The sequence below is a fragment of the Bombina bombina genome, chromosome 7 (assembly GCF_027579735.1).
Source record: "Bombina bombina isolate aBomBom1 chromosome 7, aBomBom1.pri, whole genome shotgun sequence".
NCBI lineage: Eukaryota > Metazoa > Chordata > Amphibia > Anura > Bombinatoridae > Bombina > Bombina bombina.
In genome coordinates, this window is record NC_069505.1 from 576,405,672 (window position 1) to 576,429,217 (window position 23,546).

At 40.7% G+C, this 23,546-nt stretch overlaps 1 protein-coding gene across 1 annotated transcript in view; it reads right to left on the bottom strand.

Moving 5' to 3' along the window:
• Positions 1-739: 739 nt before the first annotated feature.
• The window catches only part of LOC128667103 (complement C4-like), a 236,879-nt gene continuing 214,072 nt past the window's right edge, over positions 740-23,546 (bottom strand). Inside the window, 4 exon segments of the mRNA XM_053721997.1 lie at positions 740-1,082; positions 3,391-3,520; positions 7,176-7,259; positions 7,364-7,450. Coding sequence (XP_053577972.1) covers positions 941-1,082; positions 3,391-3,520; positions 7,176-7,259; positions 7,364-7,450 — 443 coding nt within the window. The 3' untranslated portion in view covers positions 740-940.

Here is a 23,546-nt window from a genome sequence, read left to right on the forward strand (position 1 = left end):
AGAGGGCAGCTGCAAAATTATTGCCTTACTTGGGAACCTTGGGAGTCCCTGTTAAACCGCCCAGCCGACACCTAGATATCTATAAAACCCAAAGTATACCCCCTTCGGCCTCTCCCTTGTGCCCCCTAACATTGCCCCCCTTTTTTCTTGAAACAGTGCGATCACTTCAGAGTTTCACCCCTATCCCAGATACCCCCCTGTTGAGACAGGCCTGCAATAAGACAACATAGAAAATGGAACCTACGCTGTAAACCACAGATAGGCGGAGAGGGGTCCGGGAGTCCCCTCCACATTAACGACCCAATATTATGGGGAGTCTGCAGTTTAATTTAATTTAATTTAATATAGTATAGTATAGTGTAACACCATCTCTCAACCCTATTGATGTGTGTCCTCTATTGACTGATTTATTACCTTAAAAATTACACCAGTGTAGATTGTTGTTATGAGATTATGTTCTAGAAAAACTACTGTATATACACGAGATACCTCTGTAAAAAACGAGGACTTTCATGTTGGGAAAGATTGCTGATCTCATCTGCCCATCAATCCAACCAATCCCCATGCACATATCCATATCTTTCATGTAAATTCATTGTATGTATACTGTTATTGCCTTAACTTGGAAAGATTGTTTGTTGAAATTACGTCCTTAATAAAAAGCTTTTGAAAAAAAAAAAAAAATTATTTAAAAAAAACACAAAAAACACTAGAAACCATAGAGACCAAAAACCTTAAATGTAGTAATTCAAACATTTTAATGTGATTATATTTAGAGATGTTCAAATTCTCAAATAGAAATATATTCTGGAATTCATAGCAACATACAAAAAACATTTATTTTTAATACAATACTGAAGTTTCATTTTAATTAGTGGAACTCATGAAAACCAGACTAATTAGAAGGTTTGCAAAATAAATGACATGAGATGACGATGGTTTATACCATACAACCATCGCTTTTATAGTTTTCCATGAAGGTTTTGATGCTCAAGCACATATTCCTGAAGCGAGTTGCGGCGCATTTTGGGGGACTTAAGATTTCCTCTATCCATGAATTATCTTCTAGAAGATATCTTATTCTGTAATGAAAAATATGGGAATACGTTATAAAAATGGAAAACAACATATTTTACCACATAGGGGTCAATCTTTTTTTTTTCTGATGTTGGAAAAACGGGAGTGGATCTCCCCCCTCCCGCAAAGTGATCACAATCTTTCAAAGACAAACACAGCCAAGCTTGGGGTCGATAACAATCCTCTAGAGAAAATGTATCTAATGATTTTCAACAGAAAATCACCAAATTAACCCCTTAAGGACCAGTGACTTACCCTGTATAATAGCGCTATTAGAAACATAATGACCGGTGACGTACATGGTACATCATGGTCATTAAGGGGTTAAAGGCTATGTGAATTTTTGTAGATAAATCATTTGAAAAGCTTTTCCTAAAAGATTGTGATTAACGCAATTGTTAAGTCAAATAAATTACGATCTCTATTTTCTTATAATGGATTACGATCACTGAAATCTGATGCAGTCAATGGGGCATATGTATCAAGCTCCGAATGAAGCTTGACCGCTGCTCCATAACCTGTCCGCCTACTCTGAGCAGGCGGACACACATCGCCACAATACAACCCGATCGAGTACGATCGGGTTGATTGACACACCCCCCTGCTGGCGGCCTATTGGCCGCGAGTCTGCAGGGGGAGGCGTTGCAACAGCAGCTCTTGTGAGCTGCTGGTGCAATGCTGAATACGGCAAGCGCCAGACCTTGATATATATGCCCCCATATATGCGTTTATATGTGTATACATGTATATATATATATATATCTCAAAATATTAAACATATTTTTTTATTTAATTTTAATATTTAATATTTTTTTTAACTGTTTATGTACAATACATTTTACATCCAAATGTTCTTCACTTAGGGGAAAATGTTCTTTGTATTTTTAGATAGATATTCCAATATATACTGTATATATATATACACCTATGTATATGTAAGTATGTGTATATACTGTATATATATATATATATATATATATATATATATATATATATATATATATATATATATATATATATATATACAGGTGGCCCTCATTTTACAACGGTTCAATTTACACCGTTTCAGAATAACAACCTTTTTTTCCCAGTCATGTGACTGCTATTGAAAAGTAGGTGGAGCTGTCTGCTTGTGTTGCAGCAAAGCCAAGCAAGCTGAAATTAATCAGTTTAACCAGACCTGAGTTATTGAGCAAATTTCAAAGGAACAAGATCTTCCTGTCTATAAATCAGTCCAAATTGAAATGCATAGAAAGAACTGTTCGCAGAAAAATGCAAGTGAAGGTCTGTGTTGTGTGATTATTTTGTTAGGTTTATAATGCTGTTTAGCAAATGTTTTTGTTCATTTAACTTAGTTTAATTATATATTCTGTGTTGTGTGATTATTTATTAGGTTTATAATGCTGTTTAGCATTTAAAGTCTTAATTTCAAAGCTTTAAAAATAATGTATTAGGTGTTACTTATGTCAATTTTGAGAGGGGCCTGGAACCTAACTCCTTCACTTCCCATTGACTTACATTATAAACTGGATTTCAATTTACAACGGTTTCGATTTACAACCATTCCTTCTGGAACCTAACCCCGGCGTAAACTGAGGGCTACCTGTATATATATGTAAGCAAGTGTATAAATATATATATATGTAAGCATGTGTATAAATATATATATATATATATATATATATATATATATATATATATATATATATATATATACAAAAAAATAGATATATTTAGAAATTTATATTTAAAAATGAAAAGAACATTTTCTTCTACGTGAAGAACATTGGAATGTAAAATATGCATTGCTCACTTCTGGTTGATCGCATTTGGTTAAACACGGTCGGCTTAGTGTGAGAGCAATAAGTGTTAAGTTTTTTTTTGTTTAAAGCAAGCTCCATTGAAGTCTATGGGGAGAATAAGTTAATGCGGTCGCGGTATCCGAATCCCTGAAGTTTGCACGCATCAGGTTTCACTCACGCACAAACCGTTTACTTTTAACTTTTAATACAAGCTGTAACCCGTGCGCGTAAAACTTCACTTCAAGTGGTATTTACGCTCAAGCGGGAGCGCTAAATACCGTGCCACTTGTAATCTAGCCCTTAGTGTTTAACGTCCCTTTAACAAGAGAGAGGATAATTATGGTGAAACCGATACTAAGTAAAAACGCCAAAACTGCTTCTGTCAACGCAGAAAAAACTGGGAATAAACCTTCTGCGCAAAATACTAAGAACAAATGCTAATAAATATATAAATATAAGACAAAATACAGGAAGCACAATTAGAAAATTTTCTTTCCCCTCCTTCTCTTACTGTCCTTTGTCGTCCTTAGTCTGACCGTCCTGTCCCATGATCAAATACTCCTTTAACTCCAGACGTAATTTGCACGACTTGCGCTGAAGGAAAAAGCGCATTTTTTCTTTATCAATGTTCTCATCGGCATCTGAAAAAAGAGGGGGAAATATTAAAAAACAAACCTTAACTTCGTGGTATTATGTTGAAATTTAAATCATAAATCAAACAATAAATAAAGTTCATACATTTATATAACAAAAAAATATATTTTGTAGAACAGCATTAAAAACATTTCTATATTAAAGGGTCAGTTTTTAAATTTTAATTAATTATCAGAAATGATTATCTGTATTGCAAAAGATCTGCAGACAAAAAAAAAGTTTAAAAGCACACACAATTGTAATTTGTTTTAAAAAAATATGTAATATTTTAAATCCTGAAAAGTCTCTTGAATGTTGGTTATCGTACTTCCTTTGCTGTGGCCAATTAGGGAGAGATTTAAATCTGCACATATTAGCCAATCATTTCACAGCATGTTGGAGTGTCAGGAATGCACTCCAATCCATTAAAATTCAGCAATCGAATGTTATTTCCGGTTTTCAAATGTTTCTTTTGTTTTTAAATGTTCATAATTAGTTGAAATAAATACAAATATTCTTGCAATCTAAACTAAATCCAGAAAATTGATAACATCAGGCACATGGACAAGGATTTCTATGCTGAGTTGTTTTATTTGGATTCATAGCTTAAAAGAACATAGCTGTAAAATGTACACTCTACATAAGCTTTCTGAAACAAAATGTGGCAGTGTGTGTAAAAATGTTATACAAGCAACCTGTAGAGGGAGCTTTAGAGTGCAGTACCTTCAGCAATTCTATGGTAAAACTCTATGGAAAAGTGAGGTGTATAGCTAGAAGCACTGTTAAATAAGAATAAAAACTTGGAGTGCAAATAAATTTGTACAGGAGACATCCAAACAAGTGTGTGCAGTAAATTGGAGGCAGAGTTCCCTGATGTCACTCAACACAGCCTGCTGTCCCTCTCTAATAGCTATGCACACTGCTACTAGGAATGGGCAAATGTTTCTAAAAAATCGAAATTTAAAACTAATTTTGATACATTCGTTCATTCTAATCAAATTTTGAATGTTTATATAACATTCTAACATTCTATTTTCATATTTTCAATTTCAAATTTTTTAATAACATTCAAAAATATTTGTTCGAATAATAGAATGTTAAGCTATGTATTTTATATCACATTCAGTTTCTAATTGTAATATTTGAGTTTGAATGTGACATTCGAATTCGAATGTAACATTTGAATTCAAAATAGTATTTCTAGTCTACAAATGTGTTTTATAAATGTAATATTGAAATTTAATAGTATTTCTAATCTACAACTGTGTTGCATAAATGTAATATTCAAATGCCACATTTAAATTTGAATGTAGCATTTGAATTTGAAATAGTATTTCTAGTCTACAACTGTGTTTTATAAATGTAATAATCAAATTCTATTAATATAAGACACATCATTTGACATTGGATGTTTTTATATATATTATTGTGTTTTCCAAATGTATTCACCATCCGTAGACATTGTCTGTAAAATAGGTGTATTTTACATAGGAGCCCCTTTTTAAAGATGGTTGACTCTCCATGTAGAAGGTCTATGAATACGGCACCACGTCGAAATGCATAAGACCAGCTAACCGGTCTTGCTATCCTGTATTGAACTTTTAAATCATATGGAATAAAGTCTTGCTTTTTATTTTTATACCAATGAGATCTCCTCTGGACTTTTCTTTGATAATTCGAATTTGAATGTCACATTCGAATTCGAAAGAGACATTTGAAAACTGTAAATAACATTCAAAAATAGAATTTTTAAGAATATTTGTTCTTATCAACATTCGATTATGTAAATCGCATTTCTACAATAACATTGGTTCTAACATTCGAATTAGAATATAAACACATTCGCCCTTTTCTAACTGCTACCACATGGAATGGGCGCAAGTTTCAAAAAAGAATATCAAGTGAAATAGGTGATAAATTAAAAAAAAAAAAAAAAAATATATATATATATATATATATATATATATATATAATATGCTCTGTCTGACTTATGAGTTTAATTTTTACTTCAGAACTTTAACCATACTTAAACCCTAACAGTGCCTGAACCCTAATCCGTAGCCTTGCTTTCACATTAAACCAGAAACCTTAAAGGGACACTGAACCCAAATTTTTTCTTTCGTGATTCAGATAGAGCATGCAATGTTAAGCAACTTTCTAATTTACTCCTATTATCAAATTTTCTTCCTTCTCTTGGTATCTGTATTTGAAATGCAAGAATGTAAGTTTAGATGCCGGCCCATTTTTGGTGAATAACCTGGGTTATTCTTGCTGATTGGTGGATAAATTCATCCACCAATACAAAAAGTGATGTCCAGAGTCCTGAAACAAAAAAGAAGCTTAGATGCCTTCTTTTTCAAATAAAGATAGCAAGTGAACGAAGAAAAATTGATAATAGGAGTAAATTAGAAAGTTGCTTAAAATTGCATGCTCTATCTGAATGATAAAAGAAAAAATTGGGTCCAGTGTCCCTTTAACTCTATGTAGCATTTTGCAGCATTTGAGGCTTTAAAGAAACAGTAAAGACCTAATTAAAATTGGTGCTCTAGCTATATGGCACTTTTTTTTTTTGTATCTAGAGCGCCGATTAGAGAACTGTTCACACCGTTAGCTCACAAAAAATATGAGTTTTGAAGTGGGCGGTTGAAGCACGGGGTATTGAATTGTATGACCGGATTAAAAAGTAAGTTATAGTGCATCTTTATTAGAAGTGATTAATTAAAGTCCATCTAAAATATTGCCTAGTTTCTGGACTTGTCAAGTTTATTATCACTTTACATTTTTTGCAGTTAAAGTTGTTAAAATTGAGAGTGAACTTGTCTGTGATGTAATTTCCTGTTATAAGCTGTATGAATACTATAGTATTGTTTCCAGCGCACTATTTTCCTACACTCCCTAACCAGCTTTAGTAGATATGTAGAATTACCTGTGCATCTGCATGGTACCCATGAATGTGACAGTAATAGCTGTGCACATTATGCTGTTAACACCATAGAAGGCAGCAGTTGTCTGTCTTACTTTAGCAGATATAAGGTAATTTGTCAGGGGAACTTAGTTTAGGTAACTAAGACAACTTGTAAGTGATTTAAGTATTAGCTGCCCTCACTGCAGAGACTAGTTTGTTTCCAAGGTAACCCAGACTGTGCAGGAATCACACTGTTATATTAATATACTTTTATCTCTGTGATTACTTTGTATCTAAGCCTCTGTAGACGGCCCCCTTATCTCAGTTCTTTTGACAGACTTGCATTTTATCCAATCAGTGCTGACTCCTAGGTAACTCCAAAGGAGTGAGCACAATGTTATCTATATGGCACACATTAACTAACGCCCTCTAACTGCAAAAAACTATCAAATTCACCTTTGATAAGAGGAGACCTTTAAGGGCTTAGAAATTAGCATATGAGCCTACCTAGGTTTAGCTTTCAACAAAGAATACCAAGAGAACAAAGCAAATTTGATGATAAAAGTAAATTGGAAAGTTGTTTAAAATTACGTGCTCTATCTGAATCATGAAACTTTAATTTTTACTACACTTTCCCTTTAAGGATTAGTCTACTCACCCTATTTTATCTGCAGTGGTGGCTATTTATTTCACTAAAAATCTGCTCATTATATTTGCATATTTAGTTTTATGTTTAATAAATTAAAATTAAGATTTACTTTTCTGCAAGACGTCCAGAATCTTGGTTTTGTAGACCACAAAAGCATCCTCTTCTTTTATGTTCTCCACCCGCACGTGATAACCTGCACTCATGACCAACGAGAAATACAAAATATCACCCATAATTGTTTCATCAAACATCATAAGCATTTTCTTCTCCTTGTATTATAGATCCCATCTGTCTCACCATAAACTACTCTAGGACTGTAGCAGGCAAATGTCTGACGATCACTTTCAGTTAATTCCATACTGCGCCGTTTTATAGGGCAAAGGCCTGTTGTCAATGAAAGAAGTATAATAGTTAATACGCACTGCGCTCTCTCACCTGTATATACACACACTGCGCTCTCTCACACCTGTATATACACACACTGTGCTCTCTCTCACCTGTATATACACACACTGCGCTCTCTCTCACCTGTATATACACACACTGTGCTCTCTCACACCTGTATATACACACACTGTGCTCTCTCACCTGTATATACACGCACTGCGCTCTCTCACCTGTATATACACACACTGCGCTCTCTCACACCTGTATATACACACACTGTGCTCTCTCTCACCTGTATATACACACACTGCGCTCTCTCTCACCTGTATATACACACACTGTGCTCTCTCTCACCTGTATATACACACACTGCGCTCTCTCACCTGTATATACACGCACTGCGCTCTCTCAACTGTATATACACGCACTGCGCTCTCTCAACTGTATATACACACACTGTGCTCTCTCTCACCTGTATATACACACACTGTGCTCTCTCTCACCTGTATATACACACACTGCGCTCTCTCACCTGTATATACACGCACTGCGCTCTCTCAACTGTATATACACACACTGTGCTCTCTCTCACCTGTATATACACACACTGTGCTCTCTCAACTGTATATACACACACTGTGCTCTCTCTCACCTGTATATACACACACTGTGCTCTCTCTCACCTGTATATACACACACTGCTCTCTCTCAACTGTATATACACACACTGTGCGCTCTCTCACCTGTATATACACACACTGCTCTCTCTCAACTGTATATACACACACTGTGCGCTCTCTCACCTGTATATACACACACTGCGCTCTCTCTCACCTGTATATACACGCACTGCGCTCTCTCTCACCTGTATATACACACACTGCGCTCTCTCAACTGTATATACACACACTGTGCTCTCTCTCACCTGTATATACACACACTGTGCTCTCTCTCACCTGTATATACACACACTGTGCTCTCTCTCACCTGTATATACACACACTGCGCTCTCTCTCACCTGTATATACACACACTGTGCTCTCTCTCACCTGTATATACACACACTGTGCTCTCTCTCACCTGTATATACACGCACTGCGCTCTCTCTCACCTGTATATACACACACTGTGCTCTCTCTCACCTGTATATACACACACTGCGCTCTCTCTCACCTGTATATACACGCACTGCGCTCTCTCTCACCTGTATATACACACACTGTGCTCTCTCTCACCTGTATATACACACACTGCGCTCTCTCTCACCTGTATATACACGCACTGCGCTCTCTCTCACCTGTATATACACACACTGTGCTCTCTCTCACCTGTATATACATGCACTGCGCTCTCTCTCACCTGTATATACACACACTGTGCGCTCTCTCAACTGTATATACACACACTGTGCTCTCTCTCACCTGTATATACACGCACTGCGCTCTCTCTCACCTGTATATACACACACTGCGCTCTCTCTCACCTGTATATACACACTGTGCTCTCTCTCACCTGTATATACACACACTGCGCTCTCTCTCATCTGTATATACACACACTGTGCTCTCTCTCATCTGTATATACACACACTGCGCTCTCTCTCACCTGTATTTACACACACTGTGCTCTCTCTCACCTGTATATACACACACTGTGCTCTCTCTCACCTGTATATACACACACTGCGCTCTCTCTCACCTGTATATACACACACTGCGCTCTCTCTCATCTGTATATACACACACTGCGCTCTCTCAACTGTATATACACACACTGCGCTCTCTCTCACCTGTATATACACACACTGCGCTCTCTCTCACCTGTATATACACACACTGCGCTCTCTCTCACCTGTATATACACACACTGAGCTCTCTCTCATCTGTATATACACACACTGCGCTCTCTCTTACCTGTATATACACACACTGCGCTCTCTCTCACCTGTATACACACACTGCGCTCTCTCTCACCTGTATATACACACACTGTGCTCTCTCTCACCTGTATATATACACACACTGTGCTCTCTCTCACCTGTATATACACACACTGCGCTATCTCTCACCTGTATATACACACACTGTGCTCTCTCTCACCTGTATATACACACACTGCGCTATCTCTCACCTGTATATACACACACTGTGCTCTCTCTCACCTGTATAAACACACACTGCATTCTCTCTCACCTGTATATACACACACTGCGCTCTCTCTCACCTGTATATACACACTGCGCTCTCTCTCACCTGTATATATACACACACTGTGCTCTCTCTCACCTGTATAAACACACACTGTGCTCTCTCTCACCTGTATATACACACACTGTGCTCTCTCTCACCTGTATATACACGCACTGCGCTCTCTCTCACCTGTATATACACACACTGTGCTCTCTCTCACCTGTATATACACGCACTGTGCTCTCTCTCACCTGTATATACACACACTGCGCTATCTCTCACCTGTATATACACACACTGTGCTCTCTCTCACCTGTATAAACACACACTGCATTCTCTCTCACCTGTGTATACACACACTGCGCTCTCTCTCACCTGTATATACACACTGCGCTCTCTCTCACCTGTATATATACACACACTGTGCTCTCTCTCACCTGTATATACACACACTGTGCTCTCTCTCACCTGTATATACACACACTGTGCTCTCTCTCACCTGTATAAACACACACTGCATTCTCTCTCACCTGTATATACACACACTGCGCTCTCTCTCACCTGTATATACACACACTGTGCTCTCTCTCACCTGTATATATACACACACTGTGCTCTCTCTCACCTGTATATACACACACTGCGCTATCTCTCACCTGTATATACACACACTGTGCTCTCTCTCACCTGTATATACACACACTGCGCTATCTCTCACCTGTATATACACACACTGTGCTCTCTCTCACCTGTATAAACACACACTGCGCTCTCTCTCACCTGTATATACACACACTGTGCTCTCTCTCACCTGTATAAACACACACTGCGCTCTCTCTCACCTGTATATACACACACTGCGCTCTCTCTCACCTGTATATACACACTGCGCTCTCTCTCACCTGTATATACACACACTGTGCTCTCTCTCACCTGTATATAAACACTGAGCTCTCTCTCACCTGTATATACACACTGCGCTCTCTCTCACCTGTATATACACACACTGTGCTCTCTCTCACCTGTATATACACACACTGTGCTCTTTCTCACCTGTATATACACACACTGTGCTCTCTCTCACCTGTATAAACACACACTGTGCTCTCTCTCACCTGTATATACACACACTGTGCTCTCTCTCACCTGTATATACACGCACTGCGCTCTCTCTCACCTGTATATACACACACTGTGCTCTCTCTCACCTGTATATACACGCACTGTGCTCTCTCTCACCTGTATATACACACACTGCGCTCTCTCTCACCTGTATATACACGCACTGTGCTCTCTCTCACCTGTATATACACACACTGCGCTCTCTCTCACCTGTATATACACACACTGTGCTCTTCTCTCACACCTGTATATACACACAATGTGCTCTCTCTCACCTGTATATACAAACACTGTGCTCTCTCTCACCTGTATATACACACACTGTGCTCTCTCTCACCTGTATATACACACACTGCGCTCTCTCTCACCTGTATATACACACACTGCGCTCTCTCTCACCTGTATATACACACACTGTGCTCTCTCTCATCTGTATATACACACACTGCGTTCTCTCAACTGTATATACACACACTGTGCTCTCTCAACTGTATATACACACACTGCGCTCTCTCTCACCTGTATATACACACACTGTGCTCTCTCTCATCTGTATATACACACACTGCGCTCTCTCTCACCTGTATTTACACACACTGTGCTCTCTCTCACCTGTATATACACACACTGTGCTCTCTCTCACCTGTATATACACACACTGCGCTCTCTCTCACCTGTATATACACACACTGCGCTCTCTCTCATCTGTATATACACACACTGCGCTCTCTCAACTGTATATACACACACTGCGCTCTCTCTCACCTGTATATACACACACTGCGCTCTCTCTCACCTGTATATACACACACTGCGCTCTCTCTCACCTGTATATACACACACTGAGCTCTCTCTCATCTGTATATACACACACTGCGCTCTCTCTTACCTGTATATACACACACTGCGCTCTCTCTCACCTGTATACACACACTGCGCTCTCTCTCACCTGTATATACACACACTGTGCTCTCTCTCACCTGTATATATACACACACTGTGCTCTCTCTCACCTGTATATACACACACTGCGCTCTCTCTCACCTGTATATACACACACTGTGCTCTCTCTCACCTGTATATACACACACTGCGCTATCTCTCACCTGTATATACACACACTGTGCTCTCTCTCACCTGTATAAACACACACTGCATTCTCTCTCACCTGTATATACACACACTGCGCTCTCTCTCACCTGTATATACACACTGCGCTCTCTCTCACCTGTATATATACACACACTGTGCTCTCTCTCACCTGTATATACACACACTGTGCTCTCTCTCACCTGTATATACACACACTGTGCTCTCTCTCACCTGCATAAACACACACTGCATTCTCTCTCACCTGTATATACACACACTGCGCTCTCTCTCACCTGTATATACACACACTGTGCTCTCTCTCACCTGTATATATACACACACTGTGCTCTCTCTCACCTGTATATACACACACTGCGCTATCTCTCACCTGTATATACACACACTGTGCTCTCTCTCACCTGTATATACACACACTGCGCTATCTCTCACCTGTATATACACACACTGTGCTCTCTCTCACCTGTATATACACACACTGTGCTCTCTCTCACCTGTATAAACACACACTGAATTCTCTCTCACCTGTATATACACACACTGCGCTCTCTCTCACCTGTATATACACACTGCGCTCTCTCTCACCTGTATATACACACACTGTGCTCTCTCTCACCTGTATATACACACACTGTGCTCTCTCTCACCTGTATATACACACTGCGCTCTCTCTCACCTGTATATACACACACTGTGCTCTCTCTCACCTGTATATACACACACTGTGCTCTTTCTCACCTGTATATACACACACTGTGCTCTCTCTCACCTGTATAAACACACACTGTGCTCTCTCTCACCTGTATATACACACACTGTGCTCTCTCTCACCTGTATATACACACACTGCGCTCTCTCTCACCTGTATATACACACACTGTGCTCTTCTCTCACACCTGTATATACACACAATGTGCTCTTTCTCACCTGTATATACACACACTGTGCTCTCTCTCACCTGTATATACACACAATGTGCTCTCTCTCACCTGTATATACACACAATGTGCTCTTCTCTCACACCTGTATATACACACAATGTGCTCTCTCTCACCTGTATATACACACACTGTGCTCTCTCTCACCTGTATATACACACAATGTGCTCTCTCTCACCTGTATATACACACACTGTGCTCTTCTCTCACACCTGTATATACACACAATGTGCTCTCTCTCACCTGTATATACACACAATGTGCTCTTCTCTCACCTGTATATACACACAATGTGATCTCTCTCACCTGTATATACACAATGTGCTCTTCTCTCACCTGTATATACACACACTGTGCTCTTCTCTCACACCTGTATATACACACAATGTGCTCTCTCTCACCTGTATATACACACAATGTGCTCTTCTCTCACACCTGTATATACACACAATGTGCTCTCTCTCACCTGTATATACACACAATGTGCTCTTCTCTCACACCTGTATATACACACAATGTGCTCTCTCTCACCTGTATATACACACACTGTGCTCTTCTCTCACACCTGTATATACACACACTGTGCTCTCTCTCACCTGTATATACACACACTGCGCTCTCTCACACCTGTATATACACACACTGCGCTCTCTCTCACCTGTATATACACACACTGCGCTCTCTCTCACCTGTATATACACACACTGTGCTCTCTCTCACCTGTATATACACACACTGTGCTCTCTCTCACCTGTATATACACACACACTGCGCTCTCTCTCACCTGTATATACACACACTGCGCTCTCTCTCACCTGTATATACACACACTGTGCTCTCTCTCACCTGTATATACACACAATGTGCTCTTCTCTCACACCTGTATATACACACAATGTGCTCTCTCTCACCTGTATATACACACACTGTGCTCTCTCTCACCTGTATATACACACACTGTGCTCTCTCTCACCTGTATATACACAAACTGCGCTCTCTCTCACCTGTATATACACACACTGTGCTCTTCTCTCACACCTGTATATACACACAATGTGCTCTCTCTCACCTGTATATACACACACTGTGCTCTTCTCTCACACCTGTATATACACACACTGTGCTCTCTCTCACCTGTATATACACACACTGCGCTCTCTCTCACCTGTATATACACACACTGTGCTCTCTCTCACCTGTATATACACACACTGTGCTCTCTCTCACCTGTATATACACACAATGTGCTCTTCTCTCACACCTGTATATACACACAATGTGCTCTCTCTCACCTGTATATACACACACTGTGCTCTCTCTCACCTGTATATACACACACTGCGCTCTCTCTCACCTGTATATATACACACACTGTGCTCTTCTCTCACACCTGTATATACACACACTGTGCTCTCTCTCACCTGTATATACACACACTGCGCTCTCTCACACCTGTATATACACACACTGCGCTCTCTCTCACCTGTATATACACACACTGTGCTCTCTCTCACCTGTATATACACACACTGCGCTCTCTCTCACCTGTATATACACACACTGTGCTCTCTCACACCTGTATATACACACACTGTGCTCTCTCACCTGTATATACACACACTGTGCTCTCTCTCACCTGTATATACACACACTGTGCTCTCTCTCACCTGTATATACACACACTGTGCTCTCTCACACCTGTATATACACACACTGTGCTCTCTCACCTGTATATACACACACTGTGCTCTCTCTCACCTGTATATACACACACTGCGCTATCTCTCACCTGTATATACACACACTGTGCTCTCTCTCACCTGTATATACACACACTGTGCTCTCTCTCACCTGTATATACACACACTGTGCTCTCTCTCACCTGTATATACACACACTGTGCTCTCTCTCACCTGTATATACACGCACTGCACTATCTCGCACCTGTATATACACACACTGTGCTATTTCTCACCTGTATATACACACACTGTGCTCTCTCTCACCTGTATATACACACACTGTGCTCTCTCTCACCTGTATATACACACACTGTGCTCTCTCTCACCTGTATATACACGCACTGCGCTATCTCTCACCTGTATATACACACACTGTGCTATTTCTCACCTGTATATACACACACTGTGCTCTCTTTCAACTGTATATACACATATGTATTGCGCTCTCTCTTACCTGTATATACACACACTGCGCTCTCTCACACCTGTATATACACACACTGTGATCTCTCTCACCTGTATATACACACACTGTGATCTCTCTCACCTGTATATACACACACTGCGCTCTCTCACACCTGTATATACACACACTGTGCTCTCTCTCACACCTGTATATACACACACTGTGCTCTCTCTCACCTGTATATACACACACTGCGCTATCTCTCACCTGTATATACACACACTGCGCTCTCTCTCACCTGTATATACACACACTGCGCTCTCTCTCACCTGTATATACACACACTGCGCTCTCTCTCACCTGTATATACACACACTGCGCTATCTCTCACCTGTATATACACACACTGCGCTCTCTCTCACCTGTATATACACACACTGCGCTCTCTCTCACCTGTATATACACACACTGCGCTCTCTCTCACCTGTATATAAACACACTGTGCTATTTCTCACCTGTATATACACACACTGCGCTCTCTCTCACCTGTATATACACACACTGCGCTCTCTCTCACCTGTATATACACACAATGTGCTCTCTCTCACCTGTATATACACACACTGCGCTCTCTCTCACCTGTATTTACACACACTGCGCTCTCTCTCACCTGTATATACACACACTGCGCTCTCTCTCGCCTGTATTTACACACACTGTGCTCTCTCTCACCTGTATATACACACACTGTGATCTCTCTCACCTGTATATACACACACACTGCGCTCTCTCTCACCTGTATATACACACACTGTGCTCTCTCTCACCTGTATATACACACACTGCGCTCTCTCTCACCTGTATATAAACACACACTGTGCTCTCTCTCACCTGTATATACACACACTGTGCTCTCTCTCACCTGTATATAAACACACACTGTGCTCTCTCTCACCTGTATATACACACACTGTGTGCCCTGATGTGACTCTTTGCAATATAATCTGCTTTACCGACAGGTCAATCTTCATCTAATTTAATTCGACATTATAAAACATTATAAGATATAATGATGCTTTTAAGGAGAGATTACTAATTGTTGTATTAGGAAATATACATGAGAATATGGGCATTCCTTATTTTGTGGTAAGCTATCTCACACTGCCTTCTCAACAAAAGTCCCATAGTGAACAATTCTTTTGAGTATACGACCGTGTATTTTTACTAGATATCTATGGGTTTAGAACACAGGAGACGGCTGCTGCACTTGCTTATTTACATCTAGTTGTATTTGACTTTGTATACTTTTATAGCTACATTGTTGCATCAGCTGTCGTGTGTTCTACCTGTGTTATATCTATAGAGTATAACGAGAATCTAAAAAATATTAGATTAGAAAAAGTAAGATATATATATTTTTTTCTATTGTTATACTTTACATTGTTTCCAGAAAGCTATAGTATGTTATAGGTATACGTGTTTTTAGTCTTTAGTTTTAAGTTGTACTGTTTGTGAGATTATTACAGTGTTAACCGCATAAGTAAGATAGTCAATTTGGGTAATGATAGGGTTAACTTTTACACCAGATCTGCTTACTATGATTGGTTAAGGTTCAGACCCATACCTGATTAAACACCTGCTGCTAACACTGAATCTTGTGCTCTGATGAACTGCCGCTAAGGCAGGAAACGCGTCAGCCGTAGTCCTTTTTGTTTGCTGTGCCTTGTGAAACATTTTTTAATGTAAGCATTAATAAATATATACCATTTTAATTACCGATATCTCTCCCTGCCTTTCCTTGCATCGGAACTGTGATCTGTTTGATTGCTTTTTATACACACACTGCGCTCTCTCTCACCTGTATATACACACACTGTGCTCTCTCTCACCTGTATATACACACACTGTGCTCTCTCTCACCTGTATATACACACACTGCGCTCTCTCTCACCTGTATATTCACACACTGTGCTCTCTCTCACCTGTATATACACACACTGTGCTCTCTCTCACCTGTATATACACACACTGTGCTCTCTCATACCTGTATATACACACACTGCGCTCTCTCTCACCTGTATATACACACACTGCGCTCTCTCTCACCTGTATATACACACACTGCGCTCTCTCTCACCTGTATATACACACATACTGCGCTATCTCTCACCTGTATATACACACATACTGCGCTATCTCTCACCTGTATATACACACACTGCGCTATCTCTCACCTGTATATACACACATACTGCGCTATCTCTCACCTGTATATACACACACTGTGCTCTCTCTCACCTGTATATACACACACTGTGCTCTCTCTAACCTGTATATACACACACTGTGCTCTCTCTCACCTGTATATACACACATACTGCGCTATCTCTCACCTGTATATACACACATACTGCGCTCTCTCTCACCTGTATATACACACACTGTGCTCTCTCTCACCTGTATATGCACACATACTGCGCTATCTCTCACCTGTATATACACACACTGCGCTCTCTCTCACCTGTATATGCACACATACTGCACTATCTCTCACCTGTATATGCACACATACTGCGCTATCTCTCACCTGTATATACACACACTGCGCTCTCTCTCACCTGTATATACACACTGTGCTCTCTCTCACCTGTATATACACACACTGCGCTCTCTCACACCTGTATATACACACACTGCGCTCTCTCTCACCTGTATATACACACACTGTGCTCTCTCTCACCTGTATATACACACACTGTGCTCTCTCTCACCTGTATATACACACAATGTGCTCTTCTCTCACACCTGTATATACACACAATGTGCTCTCTCTCACCTGTATATACACACACTGTGCTCTCTCTCACCTGTATATACACACACTGTGCTCTTCTCTCACACCTGTATATACACACAATGTGCTCTCTCTCACCTGTATATACACACACTGTGCTCTTCTCTCACACCTGTATATACACACACTGTGCTCTCTCTCACCTGTATATACACACACTGCGCTCTCTCACACCTGTATATACACACACTGCGCTCTCTCTCACCTGTATATACACACACTGTGCTCTCTCTCACCTCTATATACACACACTGCGCTCTCTCTCACCTGTATATACACACACTGTGCTCTCTCACACCTGTATATACACACACTGTGCTCTCTCACCTGTATATACACACACTGTGCTCTCTCTCACCTGTATATACACACACTGTGCTCTCTCTCACCTGTATATACACACACTGTGCTCTCTCACACCTGTATATACACACACTGTGCTCTCTCACCTGTATATACACACACTGTGCTCTCTCTCACCTGTATATACACACACTGCGCTATCTCTCACCTGTATATACACACACTGTGCTCTCTCTCACCTGTATATACACACACTGTGCTCTCTCTCACCTGTATATACACACACTGTGCTCTCTCTCACCTGTATATACACACACTGTGCTCTCTCTCACCTGTATATACACGCACTGCGCTATCTCTCACCTGTATATACACACACTGTGCTATTTCTCACCTGTATATACACACACTGTGCTCTCTCTCACCTGTATATACACACACTGTGCTCTCTCTCACCTGTATATACACACACTGTGCTCTCTTTCAACTGTATATACACATATGTATTGCGCTCTGTCTTACCTGTATATACACACTATGCGCTCTCTCACACCTGTATATACACACACTGTGATCTCTCTCACCTGTATATACACACACTGTGATCTCTCTCACCTGTATATACACACACTGCGCTCTCTCACACCTGTATATACACACACTGTGCTCTCTCTCACACCTGTATATACACACACTGTGCTCTCTCTCACCTGTATATACACACACTGCGCTATCTCTCACCTGTATATACACACACTGCGCTCTCTCTCACCTGTATATACACACACTGCGCTATCTCTCACCTGTATATACACACACTGCGCTCTCTCTCACCTGTATATACACACACTGCGCTATCTCTCACCTGTATATACACACACTGCGCTCTCTCTCACCTGTATATACACACACTGCGCTCTCTCTCACCTGTATATACACACACTGCGCTCTCTCTCACCTGTATATAAACACACTGTGCTATTTCTCACCTGTATATACACACACTGTGCTCTCTCTCACCTGTATATACAAACACTGCGCTCTCTCACCTGTATATACACACACTGCGCTCTCTCTCACCTGTATATACACACACTGTGCTCTCTCTCACCTGTATATACACACACTGTGCTCTCTCTCACCTGTATGTACACACACTGCGCTCTCTCACCTGTATATACACACACTGCGCTATCTCTCACCTGTATATACACACACTGTGCTCTCTCTCACCTGTATATACACACACTGCGCTCTCTCTCACCTGTATATACACACACTGCGCTCTCTCTCACCTGTATATACACACACTGTGCTCTCTCTCACCTGTATATACACACACTGCGCTCTCTCTCACCTGTATATACACACACTGCGCTCTCTCTCACCTGTATATACACACAATGTGCTCTCTCTCACCTGTATATACACACACTGCGCTCTCTCTCACCTGTATTTACACACACTGCGCTCTCTCTCACCTGTATATACACACACTGCGCTCTCTCTCGCCTGTATTTACACACACTGTGCTCTCTCTCACCTGTATATACACACACTGTGATCTCTCTCACCTGTATATACACACACACTGCGCTCTCTCTCACCTGTATATACACACACTGTGCTCTCTCTCACCTGTATATACACACACTGCGCTCTCTCTCACCTGTATATAAACACACACTGTGCTCTCTCTCACCTGTATATACACACACTGTGCTCTCTCTCACCTGTATATACACACACTGTGCTCTCTTTCAACTGTATATACACATATGTATTGCGCTCTCTCTTACCTGTATATACACACACTGCGCTCTCTCACACCTGTATATACACACACTGTGATCTCTCTCACCTGTATATACACACACTGTGATCTCTCTCACCTGTATATACACACACTGCGCTCTCTCACACCTGTATATACACACACTGTGCTCTCTCTCACACCTGTATATACACACACTGTGCTCTCTCTCACCTGTATATACACACACTGCGCTATCTCTCACCTGTATATACACACACTGCGCTCTCTCTCACCTGTATATACACACACTGCGCTATCTCTCACCTGTATATACACACACTGCGCTCTCTCTCACCTGTATATACACACACTGCGCTATCTCTCACCTGTATATACACACACTGCGCTCTCTCTCACCTGTATATACACACACTGCGCTCTCTCTCACCTGTATATACACACACTGCGCTCTCTCTCACCTGTATATAAACACACTGTGCTATTTCTCACCTGTATATACACACACTGTGCTCTCTCTCACCTGTATATACAAACACTGCGCTCTCTCACCTGTATATACACACACTGCGCTCTCTCTCACCTGTATATACACACACTGTGCTCTCTCTCACCTGTATATACACACACTGTGCTCTCTCTCACCTGTATATACACACACTGCGCTCTCTCACCTGTATATACACACACTGCGCTATCTCTCACCTGTATATACACACACTGTGCTCTCTCTCACCTGTATATACACACACTGCGCTCTCTCTCACCTGTATATACACACACTGCGCTCTCTCTCACCTGTATATACACACACTGTGCTCTCTCTCACCTGTATATACACACACTGCGCTCTCTCTCACCTGTATATACACACACTGCGCTCTCTCTCACCTGTATATACACACAATGTGCTCTCTCTCACCTGTATATACACACACTGCGCTCTCTCTCACCTGTATTTACACACACTGCGCTCTCTCTCACCTGTATATACACACACTGCGCTCTCTCTCGCCTGTATTTACACACACTGTGCTCTCTCTCACCTGTATATACACACACTGTGATCTCTCTCACCTGTATATACACACACACTGCGCTCTCTCTCACCTGTATATACACACACTGTGCTCTCTCTCACCTGTATATACACACACTGCGCTCTCTCTCACCTGTATATAAACACACACTGTGCTCTCTCTCACCTGTATATACACACACTGTGTGCCCTGATGTGACTCTTTGCAATATAATCTGCTTTACCGACAGGTCAATCTTCATCTAATTTAATTCGACATTATAAAACATTATAAGATATAATGATGCTTTTAAGGAGAGATTACTAATTGTTGTATTAGGAAATATACATGAGAATATGGGCATTCCTTATTTTGTGGTAAGCTATCTCACACTGCCTTCTCAACAAAAGTCCCATAGTGAACAATTCTTTTGAGTATACGACCGTGTATTTTTACTAGATATCTATGGGTTTAGAACACAGGAGACGGCTGCTGCACTTGCTTATTTACATCTAGTTGTATTTGACTTTGTATACTTTTATAGCTACATTGTTGCATCAGCTGTCGTGTGTTCTACCTGTGTTATATCTATAGAGTATAACGAGAATCTAAAAAATATTAGATTAGAAAAAGTAAGATATATATTTTTTTTTCTATTGTTATACTTTACATTGTTTCCAGAAAGCTATAGTATGTTATAGGTATACGTGTTTTTAGTCTTTAGTTTTAAGTTGTACTGTTTGTGAGATTATTACAGTGTTAACCGCATAAGTAAGATAGTCAATTTGGGTAATGATAGGGTTAACTTTTACACCAGATCTGCTTACTATGATTGGTTAAGGTTCAGACCCATACCTGATTAAACACCTGCTGCTAACACTGAATCTTGTGCTCTGATGAACTGCCGCTAAGGCAGGAAACGCGTCAGCCGTAGTCCTTTTTGTTTGCTGTGCCTTGTGAAACATTTTTTAATGTAAGCATTAATAAATATATACCATTTTAATTACCGATATCTCTCCCTGCCTTTCCTTGCATCGGAACTGTGATCTGTTTGATTGTTTTTTATACACACACTGCGCTCTCTCTCACCTGTATATACACACACTGTGCTCTCTCTCACCTGTATATACACACACTGTGCTCTCTCTCTCACCTGTATATACACACACTGCGCTCTCTCTCACCTGTATATTCACACACTGTGCTCTCTTACACCTGTATATACACACACTGCGCTCTCTCTCACCTGTATATACACACACTGTGCTCTCTCTCACCTGTATATACACACACTGCGCTCTCACCTGTATATAAACACACACTGTGCTCTCTCTCATCTGTATATACACACACTGTGCTCTCTCTCACCTGTATATAAACACACACTGTGCTCTCTCTCACCTGTATATACACACACTGCGCTCTCTCTCACCTGTATATACACACACTGCGCTCTCTCTCACCTGTATATACACACACTGTGCTCTCTCTCACCTGTATATACACACACTGTGCTCTCTCTCACCTGTATAAACACACACTGTGCTCTCTCTCACCTGTATATACACACACTGTGCTCTCTCTCACCTGTATATACACACACTGTGCTCTCTCTCACCTGTATATACACAAACTGCGCTCTTCTCTCACACCTGTATACAAACACACTGTGCTCTCTCTCACCTGTATATATACACAAGTACTGCTCTGTTCTCTCAACTGTATATACACATATGTATTGCTCTCTCTCACCTGTATATACACACACTGCGCTCTCTCTCACCTGTATATACACACACTGTGCTCTCTCTCACCTGTATTTACACACACACTGTGCTCTCTCTCACCTGTATATACACACACTGTGCTCTCTCTCACCTGTACAGGGAGTGCAGAATTATTAGGCAAATGAGTATTTTGACCACATCATCCTCTTTATGCATGTTGTCTTACTCCAAGCTGTATAGGCTCGAAAGCCTACTACCAATTAAGCATATTAGGTGATGTGCATCTCTGTAATGAGAAGGGGTGTGGTCTAATGACATCAACACCCTATATCAGGTGTGCATAATTATTAGGCAACTTCCTTTTCTTTGGCAAAATGGGTCAAAAGAAGGACTTGACGGGCTCAGAAAAGTAAAAAATAGTGAGATATCTTGCAGAGGGATGCAGCACTCTTAAAATTGCAAAGCTTCTGACGCTTGATCATCGAACAATCAAGCGTTTCATTCAAAATAGTCAACAGGGTCGCAAGAAGCGTGTGGAAAAACCAAGGTGCAAAATAACTGCCCATGAACTGAGAAAAGTCAAGCGTGCAGCTGCCAAGATGCCACTTGCCACCAGTTTGGCCATATTTCAGAGCTGCAACATCACTGGAGTGCCCAAAAGCACAAAGTGTGCAATACTCAGAGACATGGCCAAGGTAAGAAAGGCTGAAAGACGACCACCACTGAACAAGACACACAAGCTGAAACGTCAAGACTGGGCCAAGAAATATCTCAAGACTGATTTTTCTAAGGTTTTATGGACTGATGAAATGAGAGTGAGTCTTGATGGGCCAGATGGATGGGCCCGTGGCTGGATTGGTAAAGGGCAGAGAGCTCCAGTCCGACTCAGACGCCAGCAAGGTGGAGGTG